This window comes from Cotesia typhae, unplaced genomic scaffold (assembly GCF_013202065.1).
Source record: "Cotesia typhae breed Kobodo isofemale line unplaced genomic scaffold, CoteBio_Ctyphae contig_48, whole genome shotgun sequence".
In the NCBI taxonomy this organism is placed as follows: domain Eukaryota; kingdom Metazoa; phylum Arthropoda; class Insecta; order Hymenoptera; family Braconidae; genus Cotesia; species Cotesia typhae.
In genome coordinates this window covers 12,478,824-12,500,396 of record NW_027423756.1, presented here as the reverse complement: position 1 = coordinate 12,500,396, position 21,573 = coordinate 12,478,824, and the positions used below count along the sequence as shown (strand labels likewise).

Below are 21,573 nucleotides of genomic sequence, written 5' to 3'. Positions count from 1 at the left end.
TTATTAATATAATAATATGATACAGAGTTTATATATAAACTTTCCTTTGAAATATTAAATCTACAAAACACGTTATTAGTAATGCGATAGCATGTTATTTTATATTTTTAAAGATTTAATATTTACTGAGATAATTTTTAGTTATTACTGATTGTGATTTGATTACAAAACAGCTTACTTTATCCTTGATACTCTGCATCACTCGACATTATTAATAATTTGTGTTGATCAGCATCTACGGCTTATATATTAGCAGTCTTGTCTATCAGATATCTCTATTTGTTCTGCCAACAGAGAAAAAGAGAATTATTAAGATAATTGTAGATGCTGACATTTACATCATTATTGGATTGCAGATTTTAAAATTGAATTTTATTTTATAATCCAACCTGAGTACTTGACTCTTCTGTTGAGAGCCAGTGGGTGAGAGGCATAAAGTTGCTTTTTTTTTTTTTTTTTTTTTTTTTTTTCCGTCATTAAATGGTTTAAACAGTTTATGCCTGTCACGACAGCTTGCTTAAAACACCTAAATGCAAAAAGTTTATTTTATCTTGAGCTATGTTTAAACTTTCCTAAAATAAACAACTTCTCAACACTTTTACGTCTGCAGCTTTTTTTTTTTTTTTTTTTTTTATCATCATCAAAACTTTGAGTTAGTTTTTCATCTTATCTGGAAATTTATAAGACAAGTACATATCAAGTTTATTTATTTTCCTTTTCACACGGTTTAGTTTTGTTGAAATATATTAGCTAGAGTAATTCTTATCGTAATATAAAAAAGTTTCCCGAATTTAAAAGTTGAAAAGAATTTGACAAAGTGAAAAATTGAGATAAGTCATTATTAATTGTTCAAGTGACATTATTGAGAATAATAGTCGAGATATAAATCTTATTTTATTATTACTACACTAGTTCATTAAATTTTGAATACAAATACATACAGTCATGTTTTAAGAGACAGCAATTATTCATAATAAGTAGAAATTTTCTTTGAAAGCATGTATTGATTCCTTTATCTGTTACAGCCCCACTTTTTTCATCCACTTACAACTTACGTCTCATTCAAAAGTGATGTAATATCGATAAAAAAACAATCTCACGTTGAGAATGATTTACTGCAACATGACAAATAACTTTTCATATTAAAAAAATAAAATTATAACATAATACATATATATATATATATATATATATATATATATATATATATATATATATATATATATTTAAACGTACAACTGATGACTTTCAGTTTGTTCAGAATTATCTAACAAATATTATATTTATAATTTTCATGCTCCGTCAGAATTTATTGCATAAGACGGTATTATACATTATTTTCTTAAAGTTTATATTAATGATAATTATTTATCAACAAATAACCTTTTAATGGTGAACGTTATTATTCCTTTTCGTAATATAACGGCGTTGAGCCTAAGTGGAAGTGAAATTAAATTTTATTAAACGCTGAGCCTATAAACATAAATTAAATCAATAAAATAAAATTTTCTCCATAAATTGATCTCGTCAATTTATAGGCATCGCACCAATGGAGATTTGGCGTGACTGTTGTCTGGTATCGGTACAGCGGCAAAGTCTCTTTCACGGTAATTGGGGAAGATGGCGATCAGTAGTTGGTTTATATACGTACTTATACATACATACATACATATTTACTGAACAGAAGGAAAGAAGAGCGGTCGTGCTCTTTTAACGTATCTCCTCAACGAAATAAAGAGAAAAAGAGATAGCTTTAAGTGAATGAGACTCATTCCAATTAAATGCAAATTATTAGCGTTAATGCGGCCCCTTAACGATGTCTCCATGGAAATTGAAACTGTTACAAAATCATTAACAATTTAAGAGGATAAAAATAGTAATTCAATGACTTGAAGCAAACAAAAAACGAGGCTATCTTGATTCATTCTTTTAATGATATTAATTGAACAAAATTTTTTTTTCTCAATTCATAGAAGCTCATAAAAAATTTACGAGGGCAATTTTCTTGGTTAAAGTAAAACTTTTTTCCGCCTACCGTAAATTAGAATATATTTTGACATAAACGATCTCTTAGCTGGCAAACCTTTTTATTTATTAACCATATCGCGGACTCAAACAAAGAAAACAAAGGAAATGACAATGGGAATTTTTTTCTTTCAGATTGAGGAGTCATGGCAGACGATCGCAACACAGCCCAGGGGGTTATTGCCCCAAAGCACTTGGTAAGTACGAGCCTTTCTTTCTTTCCCCTTTTTATTTTCATGCCAACCTATCATAGTAATACATACGCAAGTCCCTAGACTATATATGAGTTGTCTATGCTGTTCAGCTGAGAAAAGATGTTTCCTGAGCTTCGTCTAATAGCTCTAGGACAGATACTTCAGTAGTTCTATGAATAATTATTATACAAACCCGAATATACCTTGTTCACAACTTATGACTCACTGCACCATTTCTACCCTCTTATTCAAACCCGATGGAAATTCCTCCATCCCCGGTGTGTTAGATTGTATAGAGTATCATTTATGATGCATCCACACCCCTGAAAAAAAAGTTACTCTCAGCCGTTTCTCACCCGTTATACAAGATTGAATGGACGTACGTTAGAATTTACGATCTTGGGGTCAGAGGATAGTAGACCAAGACCTAGGGTGGATTTTATGTATCGACTTCAGTATTGCTTACACAGTTAAACGCTTCGGATCTCTGCGTATAATATTGCTGCGTTTCATTTTTCAAATTGATCGTTATCGGAAGCACACTTACTTCCGTAATCGTATTAGTTTTTTTTTTTTTTTTTTTTGGTGATATGAAATGTACTTTAACAGTAAATTTATGTTGTTCTTTTTTTGAGACATTTTAATTATAATCTGCAAGGTAATATTTTATCCATCAGTCGTATTAATTTTAATTACCGGGATTAAATAACATTAATAAAATAATTAAAGCGCCATAAATCATAAACATTTCAATTTCTTTAGTGTATAATTTTGATAATGTGCCAAGTATCAGGACATAAATTATTATAATACTTATAAAACGTTTTAGACGCGTAGGCTGCCTGGTGTTAAACGAGTTGTACTGTCATTTAGTCGATTATTCGTATTGCCACCTACTTACCCACTTAACTTGGCTCTTGGCCATTCGCTAAAATAATAATAACCATAAATAAAAAATAATTACACGAAAAAAAAAAAAAAAAAAAAAAAAAAGGAAAATAAAAATATCAAACCATTGTATAGATTTGAATACACTTTCTACTGATAACGTCGATAATAATTAATATCCTGGTTGGAGCGAATGAAATATTAATTATCGGTTCCTTGGATCTCTCGATAATGAATTCATCCGCCGTTAATGTCAACATATAAATTAATGTTAGCCATCCTGCAGTGCTGTCGGGTAGACAGATAAATACAGCCTCGTATTTAATATTTAATATTTAACATCAACAACCAGTACATACAACTTTTACATACGTACAAATAATGAATAGACAAACACGATAAAAGCAAAGTTTCGCCGGAAGTTTGATCTAAAACCCAGTCAGCACAATGATCCTACCGATCTAAGATCCGAGATGGACAAACGAGCACGTATGTTATCCTGCTCGGGTACATTAGTTTCGCTGGTTGTTGAATCTTTATATGTGTACAGTGCCTTTTTCTGCAGCTCCACTAATTCAACGTCAATTATTCATGATTTACGAGGCATCCGGTCGAGTGGTTGGCTCTCATAACTCCAGCGAATCTCAAATGAAACCGTGGAGTGTACTAATACTAAATTAGCAGGATCCCCAATAGGTTACGTGAATAATCCGAGTCCATATGGGTCTGTAAGCTTTTCCCAACATTTTGTGATTAAACCGCTAAGCAGAGTAGAGTCTAACTAGCATGTACCAGGTTTTACGCTTATGCACTGATATCCCAGGTCAGCGTAGCAGCACCGTGATTATCTTTCGAGGAAGTACCACCATACCAGCATTTAAGTGTACCACACTCTAGACTAAACTACTAAAGGTTCATATAATATTATACCTGTGGATACATTCTTACAGAGCAGCACAAGCTAAGTATAACCCGTCGTTGATGGTTGAGTTGATGCTACTATTTTACAACCGTAGCATATATAACATAACATACCATACCATACCATACCATACCATACCATACCATACCATACCATACCATGCCACTTAATACTCTTCTTCTTGGTGTTGTTGTTGATGACGGTTGTTTATCGACATAACTGAGCAATTAAAACGAGTATGGATAAAAGTTGGCAATTGCTAGTGAGCGACCTGATTTAGGTTCGGTCTTTGGCTGCAGACACCAAAGAGTTTATGGTTTGAGTTGTTATAAGTATTGGCTGCAAAGCGAATGCTGGATGTCATCCGGTTGGAGTGTGGGTTGATGAATTTCTATGTAAGTCTACTTGTAATCATACTAACACACCGTTATACATGTCATTTGGTGTCTCGGTTTAAAAGACGAGATTGTATGACCGACCGCGTGTATATATGCTATATTACTGCTATTGCTGCTGTTGCTGTTGCTGCTGTTGCTGCTGTGTTGTTACTGCCACGTCAAGCTTGAATTACGTTCCCTCGTGATTCAGAGCATCCTGCTCGGTGCACATAGGTCGCTCAGGAACGTGTTTCGAATAGCGGTGTCGAGACGACGGGAAAAACATTGTTGTCGGCCGGCTGATGTGTCTTAATTCGACGTTAAGACATACTTTATCTTAGTTTTGCTTATTTAATACCGTCGGCAGAATATTCTTCTGAGTTAACTTCAATTTGCTGGAACTCAGCGGTAAATATTGACTCAGATCGTGAATTTTTAATCGTAATTATAATGACAATCTTCTAAACCAAAGTTTCTTCTTAGTTATTCTTGGTGAATATTCTGTACTCGATTAAAGAATACCACAAGCTAGAAATAACGCTCTCTAATACTAATTTTAATAATTATTTATCTCGAGATTAATATTAATGACTTTTGTTCTCATGCATAAGCTAAATTTATGCAAAAACTATTATAATTTATATACGGGAGAGTATAATCACTCGAGAGGACGTTAAAATAGATAATTATTTTAAAATAATATTTTAATTAATAAAAAATTTTAATTATGCGCATATATATACTAAATTATTAATGATATTGTTTAAATATATATAACTTTATATAAGCAATGCTGGAACATGATTTTGTAATAAAGTTAAACCAGAGAGTAGCCTTATGGCATTGAATTGAACACGCGATATAAATGTACACTGTAAATCGAAGATTAGGATATAAATTCATTTCAATTCATTCCGTTATCCTGCAACTAAACCGAGAAACGCTGGCTATAGAAATTTATATATAAGCCAAAGCCTGGCCGTATAATAGTTCATATACCCTTTCTGGTTTTTACCATTTTACATACACACTATCTTCCAGAGTATTTATATTATATTCAACAGTTTTACTAAAGAAAACATGACTACTGGATATCACGTTATTTTATAAAACCGAATGCTCAACTTCTCTTCTAAACAAATAAAACACTTGTTCAAAGATAGATTTTCCAATAAAACACAATAACACACCCGTTATACGATACCGAGCGTATAAAACATTTAATATTAAATATAAATTATTCTACATGAATTATTTTTACGATAAAGCCAATCTATTGTGCAAGATAGACCAATATATTTGTGGTTTTACATGAAACGTTAATCCTATTAAGCTTTCTCTGGGTAACAGAGTTTTATTAGCCTGCCAGATAATATTATTATTAATCATTATTATTAATATTAATGTTAACCTGTACTCACGGAATAAAAAGTTCATTAGAAATAATTTATGAGGTTTAGTTAGCGGTAGGACATACTCCCACTGCACTGGGTCAATTTATACTACACTCGGGTTTATATCATCGACAGTGGTTGAAACATGAGTTTATCTCCTTTGGTGGGCTCCCGTTACAACTAGATAAATCTCTACAAAGCATGGACACGTATTCACGTACACATGTCTTGAATTTTTCCCTCACTTTTGTGTCACCAAAAGACTACATTGTTGCCACCGCGGTTTTACTTTTTAATTAACACCAACTTTCACCGATCCGTGTTTGATGATTTTATTATTATTCCAGCCGTAATAATAATAATAATAATTATTATTATTATCGAGAAACAAGTCATTGCCCCTAAGCAGCTGATAGATCGTTTGACTAATCACTCCTCTGTATCACTGTTCGCTGGAACTAAAATCACAAGTACAAGTACAAGTCTAGTACTTGGTTTGTTTGTTTGTTAATGCTACTATATTTGCTCGTTAGTCAATTTCTCGTGAGATAACTTGGAGTAAATAATTCTAGACTACGCTCCTAGCTCGCTTACATACAATGAAAATATATCCGTGCTTGTGAGTGAGTATCAGTTTATTTATGTAGTAAGTCTACAAATCCGTCAATGGACAATGTAGCTTACATTACGAGGAATGTCGCCAATTACCAGGTGGCCAGACGCAAATCAGTCAAGTTAATGGCTAGGCTAGATGTTGATGCTCACAAATCTGTCAATTACATTTACATATTACATTTTATTTTAATCTCGTTTTCATAATATAAGTCCGATGCTATTATATTTTATTATCTTCTTACCAGCTGTTTGTAGCTCGTTCTAATTTGCATTCATTTTCTTTTTAGTCTCTGGAATATTTATTTATTTTTTTTTTTTTTTTTCGAGTATTCATCTGTGCAAATATCTTACAACGCAACTAAATATTAATAAATTTTACTAATTTTACTAAAGCATTAATAAATTTAAATTTATAATCTAGTGAATTACAAAATAATTTGTAAACTTTTTATTTTTATTCGTTAAATTTTTTAATTAATTTGTCTAAAAAAAAATTTGATTATTTTATTCAGAAAAGCATTTATGGTAAAAAATGAAGATTTCGATAGATTTTTTGCCTTTAAAATTTGGAAAAAATTTTGGCTCATAATTTTGGATAAAATTTCTAGTTTACATTTTTTTGATGTTTTTAATAAATTTTTTTTTGAAAAATACATAAAAAAAAACGAACAATAAAAAAAAAAATTGAATATTACAATTTTCTAAAAAAATTTAGAAATTTTTTTTTTAAATTAAAAAAAAAAATATGTCAATAAAATCAAATAAAAATTTCGTTCAAAAAAATAAAAATTAAAATAGTGGACCCCACTCATAAATAATTACCAAATATTCACTCTTATAAAAATTCTAAAGATCATTTAAAAAAAAAATTAAATTTCTTACATTCAGGCAAAAAACTTTGCAACAACACTTAACAAAAAACCCATAAACTAAAAAATACTTAGCACTAAAACAAAAAGCATGCTCTTAGCCTTATATGATTATTTCGATAAACCTCAAAGTGAGACCACCCGTAACACCATCAGCAAACACTTTGTAACATTACATACACGAGTTTTTGCGTAAGAAGGTAAAGCTGTACACAAAACGTTCTCTTGGTAAGCTTGGACAGCGTTGTATATCTCAATAGCAAGAGCATAAAGCTTTCATCGTGTAAGCGTTGGCACGAGGCACTTTCCTTTAGCAAAAATGAATTATCGATGTAAGCAATTAATGTAATCAGTAAAGCCCTACCCTCTTGTTTTTGCTCCGTAGTCTACTTTAATTATTTTTTTCCTCGTTATCTTGCTAAAAAATTCATCTTAAAATTATAATTATAATTACAATTCCGTTTGTCGGGCGGATTATAAAATGAGATATGAGCTCGTAGATTACACCGAGCTCATAGATGTCTATGATGTGCTGATCGGCAAACGCCTTAGTCTACAACAAAACCACAATCGCTATCTCATTAGGCCGGCAACCGGCCCACGCCTGCTCTCTGTCTCGGTGCTTTCACCGATGAGTTATTACAAGGTCCATGGACCAAACGAAATGAAATGCACACGGTTCATTGTTTTCCTTTATTCGTGAGAGGATTTACCGTTGTATTTATATTCCTCTATATCTATAAATATAAATATAAATATAATAATAACAAAATACATTTGTAGGAGAAGAATCTTAGCGCAGTAAGCAGCGTGTACGGCCACAATGCTTTTGATTCTGACATATAACGCTGCACATTGCGTTCTATTATTTGATTCGATGCTTTGGGCTACAACAACAACAACAATAACAGCAATAACAACAGCAGTAACAATAATAACTTGTGCTCACAACACACCAGTATTGGTTTATAGTTAGCAATGTTTCTGGCACGTCAATTGCCACGATTATTCCATTCCAGATAGATTTCACGTTCATTTTTACAACAAATAGTTATAGTTAGGCGCGCCTTTCCGTGAGATTTTTATTTCAAATTTATAAGAATCCAGTGAATGGAGCTGAGAGCTCACCGAAGCTTACTAATACCGATTTAGTGGCCATGAGTCCATTTGTTCCCTTCACCCTATCTGTCATTTTTCTCTGTTATTGTCTGAAATGAAACTTGTTACACACCGCACTATTTTTATTTGCTCAGTGAATGCTTTTTTTTTTTTTTTTCCTAATCCATCTATTATATTATATTGATCACTTAATCTATTTAAATAAAATCCTTTCACTACGGAAAGACAAATTAAACTATATATCGGATTAAATTATATTAATAACTTGTCATGTTATTTATTTTTATACCATTGCAGTGTTATTAATTTTTTGCGCTTAGTAATTATTTGTAATAAAAAATTTTATATGCTAATGCAAATGGAAAATTGATTTATCCGTGTTATTTTCTTTATCGATCATTATTTTAATAATAAATATTAGATACAATGGCTATTTTCGTAATTATATATTTTACTTCTACTGCGATCAATAATATAATACAATGTTTATTATTCATTAATTTTGATAATGATAATATTTGAATACTATAGAAAATTTTATTTTTTTATCTGTATTATTAAAAGTATTATTTTCACTGAGGAAATTTTTTTTGATTACTAAAAAATTAAGAAAGTAAAAAAAAAATTTTTTTTTAACACATAAATAAATTTGCAATTAAAAAAAAAATTATTTATATTAAAATGTCTTGAAAAAAAATTTAAAGAATCAATTTTTCTTGAGCATTAATTAGCATACAAGCTTGCCTGCTGATAAAATGTATTAAAATTTTTGTAACACATTAACACGGAAATAAAGTTGAACCGATAAAAATATTGTTATTCACATGACAATACATATTCAGTATAATCAGAGTTATAGAAAGTAGAACTCCCGCAGAGTCATTGAGAATAGGACAATTAAATGAGTTAGTGGGAGACTCGCTGAACGTAATCTAATGTTAGCGCAATTGCACGATACGATGATAGAAAATAAATATACAAGTATACAAGAGTACGCACGAGCAAGTCGGTTTACCCATATACTCGCATTAGTAATTTCTTGGACTAATATAAGCCTGTCCGAGCGCACAAGTCGGTAGCTTTGTGATATTAGATTCAGATAAAAAATAAAATTCACTTTTTGTTACGTTGTTTCTACTCGTAACTTATGGTACGTATTATTAAATTCAATAATTGCAATATCTTTGAGTAATCACTCTCTGTCAGTACGTTATTTAAATAATTTATCGAGGCAGAATGTTATGATTATTTTAGCAGTTACAGTTCGATAGTTGATAAATAGATAAATGTTGAAAATAGTTTTGACTAATTATAATTAGTATCACTTACACACAAGTGCGTAGGTACGTTACGGTTATTAGCGTTGGAGTTACTATTACTCACCGTGGTGGCACGAGAAAGACCTGCTAAGCAAACTAGATATGTGTAATAGAGAAAAAGAGTTTCACGAGTTGATTGAGCTAATACACATGTGTGTACAGGCCAACCGAGGTCAAATTCCATCTGTCCTGCAACCTCGACACTAAACTAGTGATAAAGCCAAGGATATACATATTTATCCGAGTAAATAAATAATAACAACAAAAGGAGAGATTGCATTTACTATAAATCGTAAATTATAAATTAGATCCAACTTTTTATCGAGTAGAGCAATATTTATTTATTTATTTATTTATTTATTTACTGTGGATTATTTTATGATAGAGGATCAGCTATAGGAAATTAAATAGTACGAGTTTAAATTACACCGTTACTTCATTAATTTTATTTACCTTTTGACTAGACTGGTTTTTTTGTCCATCCGCACTCCGCAGTTAGTGGAACACTTGAGACCGCTCTTCTCAGGTATCTCATTTTTAATAAAGATTATTATTACTTTTTTTTTTTTTTTTTTTTTTTTTTTTTTTTTTTACTCTCAACTGATCATTAGAATTTCGTAATTTCTTTTTGAGTAAACGGAAATGTCTTAGAAATTTTTTTTTGATGATTTATTACTTGTATTAAAAATTTCAAGTAGAATTTTCGTCACAATTTTAGAAAATTTTTAAAATAATAAATTCAACAATTGAAACAGATATCTTGAAGTTATGTAATATAAATATAGAGAACATCAACTGACATTTTATTTTACGAATTTTTTTATGTTTACTTTGGAGTGTTTTTCGGCTGAATACGTTACCAAAGGAAATATGACGTGGAGTTTAGTCTTGAGACTTTTTGAAGATACTTAAATTTTTGAGTACTTTAAAATGTGGAGCGTATAAAGTATCGGCATTACTGGAATTGAAAAACAGCGTTTTATTATTTCTCTGCATTTTTATTTTCTTGCATAAAACTTTTTTTATCGTACTGTATTTAATAAAATATTAAGGGGGATAGCCACTGTGACGCTGGAAAAAATAGGCAATTTTCGGGAATTTTTTTTACTAGGATAATAAAGGAATTTGGGGATCGGGTTTTTTTTGTTTTATAAAGTATATGTTGAGGATAATTCTCCTAAATTTTTATTCAAAAATATTTTGTTATCACAAAGTTATAAACATTTTTGTAGAGCACCAAAAAAATTTCCCCCTCCATTGCCGGTACTGTAACTCAAAAACGGATTATCTGAAACAAAAAACCAAACGGCATTTTAATCTATAGGAATGTCGCTATCGTCGCACGTAGGGGATTTTGAAAATTTTGATTTGAGAAAAAATGGCGCCATATTGAAAATTTTTTCGTCTTTTTCCTCATTTTTTGGACTCAAACAGCCTTAAAAAATCTTAAAAATTAAAATTTTCAAAATCCCCTAGGTGCGACGATAGCCACTAAGTAGACGAATACGGGGAAACAAAAAAATTGAGAATCGGTTCATATTTACGAAAGTTACAGTACCGGAAAGTTTGAAAAAAGTCGTTTTGAGAAAAACGCGAGTAAAGTTTTAAGAAGATTCTCGCAACTTTAAAATCTAGTCTTTCACAAAATATTCATACTCACATCAAACTATCAAGTCCTGGGCCATATGAGGGTTCTTCCTCCTTATCTTTAGTATTGACCTTGACTTTTTTATTTTTTTACTGGCCGTTTCCATGCGGCTTTCAGCAGCTTTAACCCGAGTAGCGTCGCGCTCAGCGCAGTATGAGTAGAGTGTTGGTCCTACTTTAACATCGAGATTCTCTAATATCTTCAGAGTTGCTAGAGCCCCATCATTGAATGTAATTGTTGAAATATATAAAGCTATTTCAACAATAAGGGAATAAGAAGAATTTGTTTTTGGGGCGAGCTGCCACACTAATGCATTGAAGCTTTCATTATTATTTTGTGTAAACCCACCGACACATCGTTCCAATAACTCTGGATTCGATAGATCTTCATAAATCGGTATTAAAGCTTCCGCAATATCTGCAGGAAGTGGTGGTTTTTCAACTAATGAGTCCAAAGTATTTGTTGCCACAGCTTTTTGAAATTGACACCACGAATTTGCACCTTCAGGACAAAGAAAATGCTGCGGATCTTCGGGTGATGAAAACTTGTGATAAAATGTTTGCCAAATAGCATTATACATCTCATCAACATCATTAGAATGACGTCTGATTGCTAAACCATAATACTTTGTAAATTCATTAATTGCTTTGTCCGTTAATCGACCTTTCCCACCTAAACTTTTCTGTGTATTTTCTTCTTTTCCTGTTTTTGTCTTCTTGTTAGTTCGTTGCTTCTTCAAAGCCCTTAGTCGACTGCCCATTCGTTTTTGCACGTGATTAATACATTCCTTTTTTTTTTATCTTCACCATGTCCCCATACGGTTTAGCATCACAAATATTTTTATACGTTTTAGTGTCACCATCACCTATATAGTTTACATACTTAACGTTATGTAATAACTCTGATCGCATAAACATCTCTTTTATTCCATCTACCTCCATTTGTCCAGAAGAATTTTCATGGTTTATTGGACAGTCTAGAGCATGGTCTTGCATAAATTGATCGTATTCAGCTGTTCCTTTTTTGAGCTCATTAGCGCACACATCTTACAATAACTGGATTTCATTCTTACATCTACGATTTTGCCAGTGAAGTAACCAATTAGAGAAGATATACCAAATGAAGATTTAAACCCTCTTTCTTCCAACTACCGTCACCGGAGACAGAAATTCCAGGAATGTCATTGGATTTTAAATGCTTGCAGGTTTCTTGGATTTCTTCTTTAGCAGCTTTTTTCAACACTAAATCACAACAGTTTCTAGCTGCATTTCTGATTTGTGTGACCAGACGATCGTAAAAGCTATGGAACATTGGTCGTGGTAAATCCATGAAAGCACAAAATCTTTCAGGTCCAGATAACCCAATACCAATTATCCGCATTGCAAAGATGAAACGGCGATTAATTTCATACGCATTCTTGATGAGTGGACATGAATTTATCAAAACTGGATCACATTTTTGCAATTCACAACTAGTTTAAAACCTAATCCTCGAATACTTGTCTCAGTAAAGTTTACATCACCACCACACTTTTTACACGATACACAGCCACTTAGTAAATTAAATATCGAAAAAAATTTATAATTTTGTAGCTAATACTCGAATCAATTGTACAATCAGATTTTTGTGATAATTTCCTCTTGGAAGCACTATCACGTCGTTGAGAGCCAGTATTTTTTCAGTTTCATATCTGTTGAGCGGTCGATTAAATTTTTTCCTGTCGTTTGGCAGTTTTCTTTCGTTTTTAATAACTTTACTTTGTTTACGATCCATTATTTAACAAATTTTTTTGTTAAATAAACAAAAAAAAAGATCAGAAGATTTAAAAAAAATAAGTAAGTAAACAATAACGAGTACACTAAGAAACTCAATAAATTAAAGAACGAGTGTGTATTCATACAAAACAACTAAACTATGAGGTACAGTATCTCAACAATAAGAAAAAATATACGTTAAAAGTCAAATAATTGTAACGGTTGACAATCGTGAGGGAAAACAATCGCCAACCCGTACGAATCAAAGACGGAGCGAGCAGGCGACGTTTTCGTCGAAGCGCCGCGCGTAAAACGGTCAATCGACGCGCTCTTATAAAAATGACTATAACTCGAAAACTATTCGGAATTTTTCTATAAAATTTGAAATACATAATTTTGAATATATAAACTTCAGTTTAATGAAAAAAAAAAAAAAATTTTTTTTCCGAAATTTTACAGTGGCTATCCCCCTTAATAATGTAGTTTAATGTAAAATATCTCTTAACATTTTTATTATTAAAGAACATATTTTTTTGCGATAAATAGTTATGTAACGTGTCGAGTAAAAATAGATAACAAGTAGCAATATTAATATTTTAATCGGCTGTACAAAGCGGTAATTATCTCACTTTATTTCAATGCCGTTATGATAAAAAAGAAATTACGATAGCAACAATCGCTTCTGTTGAATTTTAAAATATTTAAATGAAATAAATGTTTATATTTTTTTTTTTTTAACTCCTTTTTATTTTTTGTTAATATCAATTTAAAAAAATGTTTTAAAAATAGTACCAAGTCCCCAAAAATAAATTTTAAAAAGTATTTAACAATTTTCTTATTCTGGAGCGAGATGAAAGTCTGTCAAGGGGGATTAACTTTAACTGGCAAGTGAGAAGCCAAACTAAAGCCGGGCTCCACATGTGCGTGTTACGTGTGATGTGTGTACATTCAATTCAATTGAAGAATGAGTGGCGTGTAGAACGAACGCGGGCAATACAAACTACAAACGGTGGCCAGAAGTTAACCGAGAGCCGAGCTACGACAGCTCGCGTTCAACAACCATTCGACGCGTCTATAATATACATAACACTCCATCTGTATGTATACAATTGTAGCTCGGTTATAAATGCAGTAGAGCACATTCGCGAGCAAGATGACACGTTGTATTGGACTTGAATTGTATCACTGCTTTTTATTTATGTATGCTACAGCGTCAACAATTTAAAAACGTGGGAATAAATTATTTTTAAACTCTATTTAAATTTTCTAACGTCGTAATCTGGTGTCATGAGTTTTCTGGAGTGAATTTTACAAAAGTTTGTAATTAGATTTTTTACTCGTTTAAACTTTTATAATTATTTCGAGCAGACTTGTACTTTGTGTTAATTTAAATGCATTTTATTTTTTCTGAGGATTTATTTTTTTAATGAGGAATTTTAATTTACACATTAAAAAAATTTTGTTTTAAATATTTAACACTTTTATGTGTAAATTTAACGTTTATTGCTTTAAATTTACACAAAAAAGTGTTAAATTTTGAACAAAAAATTTTTTGACGCATTGACGCAAAATTTTTACCGAGTAATATGGACTAAATTTTTTTATTGATCATTTTTTAACTCGAGAATTAAAAGAAAAAATTATTCCAGACTAAAAAAGCTTAATTTAGCTTTTCAACTCCGAAAATTTAATTACTAGGCCCAGGCTGTAATAAATAATTCGCAATTTAACAATAACAACAATAAAAAAAAAATTAGACGACTTACGTACAAGAATCTAAGTGGCTAAAGGTGTTTAAAAACAATCGTTTGAATTCATAAGAAATTTACCAAGTTAAAGCGTAAATTATTAAACAACAGAGCCCGTGACAAGTCATCAAGACAAACGCATGGCATGATTCACACTAACTCGTAAACTTTAAGAAAAGAACCGCGACGGTACGTTTAGTAGCGTGAACACAAACGTTCCATTAAATCTTACGTATTCATAGCTATTTTGTCTTCATTATTTGTCACCCAACATCCTACATTTACATCCCGTTCGTTCGTTTGGGCTTCTGTCTGACAATGCTCCAAGTTATCTTTTATTTTTATTTCATTTCTTCGCTTATATTACACTTACAAAATTTAAATCATCACGCATAACACCTTACATTTTTATTTTTATTTATTTATTTATTTATTATTCATGAGCTTTTAGTTTCGGGTGTTAAGTTGTTCTTGGGTAAAACATTTTATTTTGTATTTTTATTTTTATTTCATGTGTACATTTTTAAAGGTAATATCAGAGTACAGGCTCGGTTTACTTGCAATGTACTCAGTTTTCAGGCAGCTGTGAATTTTTCATATTTGAATGACACCTGCAGCACGAAGGTCCATGTATATTTAATTGTTGTTCTCACCATATTTTTAATACCCGCTCTGATATTGAAATTATATATATTATAAGGTCCATACTTTCTGGGTGGTAATATTGACAACAAATTTTAAACATTTTTAAAAAAATAATTTTTAATATCAATTTAAAAAATTTTTTTAATTTTTTGTTTGGCACTGTAAAAATTAAATTTTTTTCTGTGAACTCTTTAACTAGCAAAAAGTCCAAGATAAAAACATCCTAAAAGGTTTTTTTTAGTTTAACAGTAGCTTTTATTGCTACAGTTTTTTATTCGTCGTTTTTATTTAAAAAAAAAAAAAAAAAAAAAAAAATCTTTACTCCTCCATCTAACCATAAAAGTCGGTGTGAACCCTTTAATAAAGCGTAATGATAATGCCGTAACAAATAGTAATAATTATTATAAAAAAAAAAAAAAAAAAAAAAAAGTTCTATAATAACAAAAGTAATAACAACAATACAATAACCTAGAGTGCGTTTCGTAATACTAATGTAATTGGATCTGAGAAGGTACAAACATTATCGTATATTTTACGGTCTATAGTGTGTACTATAAACTGAAGACTGGTGTAGAAAGAGGGTGCGGTCCTGCAACCTGCGACCCGACTATATAATACCTGCCACCAATTTTATCCCCTTCTCTTCGGTATCCAATGTACAATCCAAGTTTTTTTCTATTCTATTTCTTTTTATTATTTTTTCCCGCCTCAATATCTCTCGTGAGCTCCCCTAAATGCTGAAGGCTCGCCTCTGCTTCCGGATATCTTTAGCTTTCTCCGCTGCTCTTATGCAATAGTGGTAACAGCGGTGGTGAGCTGTACAAGTACCAGCTATACGACACAACACAGGATATATAGCATGGAGAGAAAGAGAGCGCGCATGACAAAGGGGACAGTTCTCCCTCAGCCCCTCCGGGTGAGTCATAACCGCGGGATTACCTCCAAGTTGGACTACTGATTCACCCCTCGAACGAAAGAGAGGAACAACAGCGGATAACACAGAGGGGTTGGCGCTGCTTTATAGGGTTGCATAGTACGCTCTTGTGTAGGGAGTTATATCTGTGTAATGTCGGCGCTGGGATAAATTGTGCGTCGAAATTTTACGCTTGGAGATTTTACGTGTGGGAGTGTAACGTACAAAGACAAATATAATGTATCCTGGGATATTAAGCGAGCTTATACACACGCACAGTACATCCACACTAATTTACTGTTCCGTACCATGCACTTTCGTTCGGCTCTTACTATTTTATGTCCATGTAATGGGAATACTCTAGACTACACAATCACAAAACTACTATACTCTGGACTGACTCGTCTCAGACAAAGCACGTGACTCCACACTCTCATCGATATTATCCTGCTCTGACTTCTACATCCTTTGAATTCCTCTTATTCAACAGCTCCTTTATTAAATAGTTAGCCTGACTTTTTAATATTTCATTTTATTTCTTTTTTTAAAAAAATTTTCCTTTTTTTGTAGATTTCATAAAAATCTATTGCAGCCGTCTTCATGGCGCAACTTTTAAAAAATTTAGCCATTTTTTGAATCAGCTAATTGATCAGTCTTTCGTGTAATCTATCCGGGTAAATCGTTAGTAAATATTTCACAAATTAATTCTAAATATTTTTTTCTTCTATTAAACTTTCATCCGGTTCTAACATTCTGATTAACTTAAAAACTGTCGTTCCTAAGCAGTCACCTGAAATTTGGACATTGATAAATAAAATCTCCTAATCTTCAAAATTGTTTGATAAAATTTTATTTTTGAACAAAATTAATTTCAAGTGTCTTTAAAATTATTATTATATTTTTTTTTATTCAAAGAATTAAGTTAATTATTATTAATGTCAATTTTATTTTATAAAAAATTAATTTTCTTAATTCGAGAAATCTACTTCAATTTCGACTGCCAAATGGCCTTTTTTTACATTTTTTAGAAACGAATTAATTACTTCTATTCATCTAAAAAATTTCCATTGTACATTTAAGCCGCAGTCTGAAGAATAAATTGATTTTTCAATTTTTCTTTTGCTCGAAAAATTGGATATTAATTATCACAGCACGGTTGGCTGCTCTCACCGCTCGAAGCATAATTCACTAATCCTAATTGAAATTTGATGGTCGATTAAAAAATTTTAATTCTACTCAAAGTAACGTAATAATTTTGATTTAAATTTGAAATTAATTACCATTAAATAAAATTTTCTAAAAAATCAAACTTTATTTCGAATAAAACTTTTTAAAATTCTATTTAAACTTTTTCATTGAATTAAAAAAGTTTTGAATTGAAAGCCGAGATAATTTAGAGTAATTTAAATTCATAAATTTAAATTAAAAATCAATAAAACGTAAGAATGATTAAAATAGAAAAATACAGCGGGTTTATCAGTACAACATAGCAGAAAAAGTATAAATAGCACACGGGTTTATATTTATCTATAGTAGAAAGTTGAATGACCTTATTAGTCTGGTGAGTCTGTCGAGCACCCTCACAATGAAGATCAACTAATCCGCAATCGAGATCCATCCCCTTTGGTTTTGTCTGCTCGGCTGCTTTTATGTACACACTGGTGTCAGGTTGATCAATTGGCAAGAGTAAATAAATCCGAACAAAAACAGTTTCACTGTTAAAAATTGCGCCAAGTCCACGTTCATAAAACTCATCTCAATAACATCTGCACTTTGCAAAAAAAATAAGACTCGTTACAATAATTTTCATTTTATACAAAAAAAAGTTAAATACAAAAAAATACCAAGAAACCGTCATAATGTTGAAAAAATTGAAAAAAATTTGTTGAAAATTTAAAAATTAAGAAAAAAATTTTTTATCGTACTTGGCGCGCGTCATTGAGTACCTCAAATTTTTTCGGACGAATTTCAACCCGAGAAAAAACGATTTCGCTTGAATTTATGTAATGTAAATATGTATAATTATATAATATATGATTTCATACATTGTTATGTTTATAGATTCACATCATTGAAGTATACTCAACGAATTAAAAACACTGCTTACTGAATTAATATCAGTTTCAGTGAAAAAATCCGTTTCGAAAATTTTTTTCAGATTTTTAGTGAAAATAACTGTCAATATGGTAGTCTGGTGAAGATATCTGAAATAACACAAAATTTTTAATTCAATTTTTTCAGTTCCGTCATTAAGCTTTCATGAAGAAACTTGATCATGCTTCGTTTAATTGTAATTAACACATTTTGATTGGCAATCACACCGCATTTTATCAATTTAGTCGGCCATACGTTTTATTTTTTAATCAACTCAATTTTCGCAGTGATTCCACGACAGAGTCAACGTATGTAGGCGTATTCACTTGTAAGCAAATTGCATAACCGAACAGGAGAAGGCGTTTTATTGAAATCATAAACGATGTGCGGATAATTTAAAAATTTCAAATAAAATACGTATGCCATGTTGATTTTACCTAACTTTTGTTAAACGTATCATAAAATAATATTTCATCAATTACATTTATGCATTTTATAGGTTGACTTACTTATAAATATTGAAACATTAAAAGGATGTTCATGTATCCTGAAAAAATTTGGGGTACTCAATGATGCGCGCCAAGTACGATAAAAAAATTTTTTCTTAATTTTTAAATTTTCAACAAATTTTTTTCAATTTTTTCAACATTATGACGGTTTCTTGGTATTTTTTTGTATTTAACTTTTTTTTGTATAGAATGAAAATTATTGTAACGAGTCTTATTTTTTTTGCAAAGTGCAGATGTTATTGAGATGAGTTTTATGAACGTGGACTTTGCGCAATTTTTAACAGTGAAACTGTTTTTGTTCGGATTTCATATCTTTTTGTTAAGTGTAATTTTTTGCTCGCCTCTTAATACATTCTTAATTTTAAAATTGAACTTTTCCCGCGCAAAATTATAAATATATAAATAAATTAATTAATGCAGGTAAAGCTATTATCATATAAAAGGTTATTTGTTCGTTAATTTTGAAAATCAAATTCTCACAAAAAAATTAAAATTCTGTTTCTCTCATAGTAGCTAGTAGCATTAAAAAACTTGACGTGACTGACCCGTGTAAACTCTTCGGTTTCAATCAATTAACTAGCTTATCAATGGGGATTTAAAATTTTTTATGTATATATAGTTAAAGTTTAACATTTTTTTGAATTAAAAAAGTTGTTAATCTAGATTTAATGCTCTACTACACATTAATTTAACAATAACAATAATTATTTTGGTAATGAGATAAACAATAATAATGATACTTTTAACATCAATTTATCATTACCGATATAATAAATTTCATTTTTATAATGATTATTATTGTTATTGTTACAATGACATTATTGTTAATAAAGGGGACAATGCATCATACGCATAATTGTAATACCTATGGCCTAAAAATTACAATTATTTGAAATCCGCTCGATTGAATAACAATGCCACCTACAGGCAACGACTACAAAGTTGTAGAATGTGTACACTATCCAATGAGAATTGCCTAAATCTTGAACTGCTGGCCTGAAGGAAGAAAGTAAAACTCAAACAATCTTTAGCCTGTTGTGTATTTAGTCTAGTTAATAAATGAAATTCAATAGAAAGAATAGGTTTGAAAACCATCCACATATGAAGTTGTTTGATAGTTTGTTCTAGAAATTTTGTATTTATAAAGTATTTTAACATTCTTAATTTCAAAATTAAATTTTTCCCGCGCAAAATTGAAAATTCATAAATGAATAAATTAATGCAGGCAAAGCTATTCTAATATGATAGGTTGTTTATTCGTTAATTTTGATAATCAAATCCTAATAAAAAATTGAAATTCTGTTTCTCTCATAGTAGCTACTAGCATTAAAAAACTTAACGTGACTGATCCGCGTAAACTCCGCGGTTAAAAGCGATTAACTATCTTATTAATAGGGATTTTACATTTTTATTTATATACAGTAAAAATTTTAACATTTTTTTGAATTAAAAAAGTTGTTGATTTGGATTTAATACTCTAATACACATTAATTTAATAATAACAATAATTCATTCCGTAATAATAATGATAATGATATTTTTAACCTCAATTTGGTATTACCGATATAATTAATTTCAGTCTCATAATTTTTATTATTAGTGTTATTGTTATTATGACATTGTTGTAAGTAAATGACACAATACACCATGCGCATAATTGTAAGACTTTTCACCTAAAGATTACAATTATTTGAAATCCACTTGATTGGATAACAATGCAACCTATCGGCAACGACCACAAAATCATAGAATGGTACACTATCCAATGGGAATAACCTCTGATTATGATTGTTCATGTACAAAAACCTTTGTTCCAACTTCAAATTGTTTATTTCTTGTTTAATTAACATTTTTAATAAGCTGAATATTTGTATTCTAAATATTTGCACTGCGCATGCGTCAACTTTACATTTAGACTTTCAGCGCGGACTTTTGAAAATTATATTGACCAGCACAGTGATTAGAGTAAGTGTATTTTTCTTGTAATTTCAATTATAGAGGTCACAGGACAAAAGGGCAACGTGTAGTTTTTAATAATTTTATAATAAGTTTTATTTTAATAAAGTATTGAAATTTTTGTTAATTGTTATGGATTTTTTTTTTTTTTTTTTTTTAATAGTTCGTAGTATTCATGAAAATAGAATTGATGAAAATAAAAAAAAAAATGTACATGCATTGATTAACAATTCTTTCGATATTTTTAAAAAATTTAGAATGAAATGAATATTTATTAGTTATTTATTTATTTACTTAATGACATTGATATTGGCTGACGTCTAACAATTTTTTTATAATTATTTAAATTAATTGAAAATTGATTCCTAAAAGATTACACTTGTAGATTTTTTAATTTTTTACACATAAGATGTGCTTGTCACTATAATTTTCAAAAAACCGCGCTAAAAGTCTATATACGTAAAGTTGACGCATGCGCAGTGCGAATATTTAGAATACATACATTCAGCTAATTACAAATGTTAATTAAACAACAAAACAACAAATAAACAATGTGAAGTAGAAACAAATGTTGAATATATATG

The 21,573-nt window shown here is 30.5% G+C and overlaps 2 protein-coding genes across 13 annotated transcripts in view; one reads left to right on the top strand and one right to left on the bottom strand.

The window, feature by feature from the left end:
• Rhogap19d (Rho GTPase activating protein at 19D) overlaps positions 1-21,573 on the top strand; it is a 120,866-nt gene that overhangs the window by 26,438 nt on the left and 72,855 nt on the right. For all 12 annotated transcript variants that reach the window (XM_074246722.1, XM_074246720.1, XM_074246724.1 and 9 more), the window contains exon 2: positions 2,161-2,222. In XM_074246722.1, coding sequence (XP_074102823.1) covers positions 2,172-2,222 — 51 coding nt within the window. In that variant the 5' untranslated portion in view covers positions 2,161-2,171. The remainder of the gene's footprint in view (positions 1-2,160; positions 2,223-21,573) is intronic.
• On the bottom strand, positions 11,207-12,455 carry LOC141529764 (uncharacterized). The gene is made up of 2 exons (XM_074246453.1): positions 12,443-12,455; positions 11,207-12,346 (listed from the first exon to the last, which is right to left on the bottom strand). Exon 2 carries the CDS (start codon positions 12,128-12,130, stop codon positions 11,384-11,386), a length of 747 nt encoding a protein of 248 aa, XP_074102554.1. The 5' UTR covers positions 12,131-12,346; positions 12,443-12,455; the 3' UTR covers positions 11,207-11,383.

Excerpts from the sequence above, each read along its gene's own strand:
- LOC141529764 (XM_074246453.1), bottom strand. The coding sequence starts at position 12,130 with ATGGGCAGTCGACTAAGGGCTTTGAAGAAGCAACGAACTAACAAGAAG.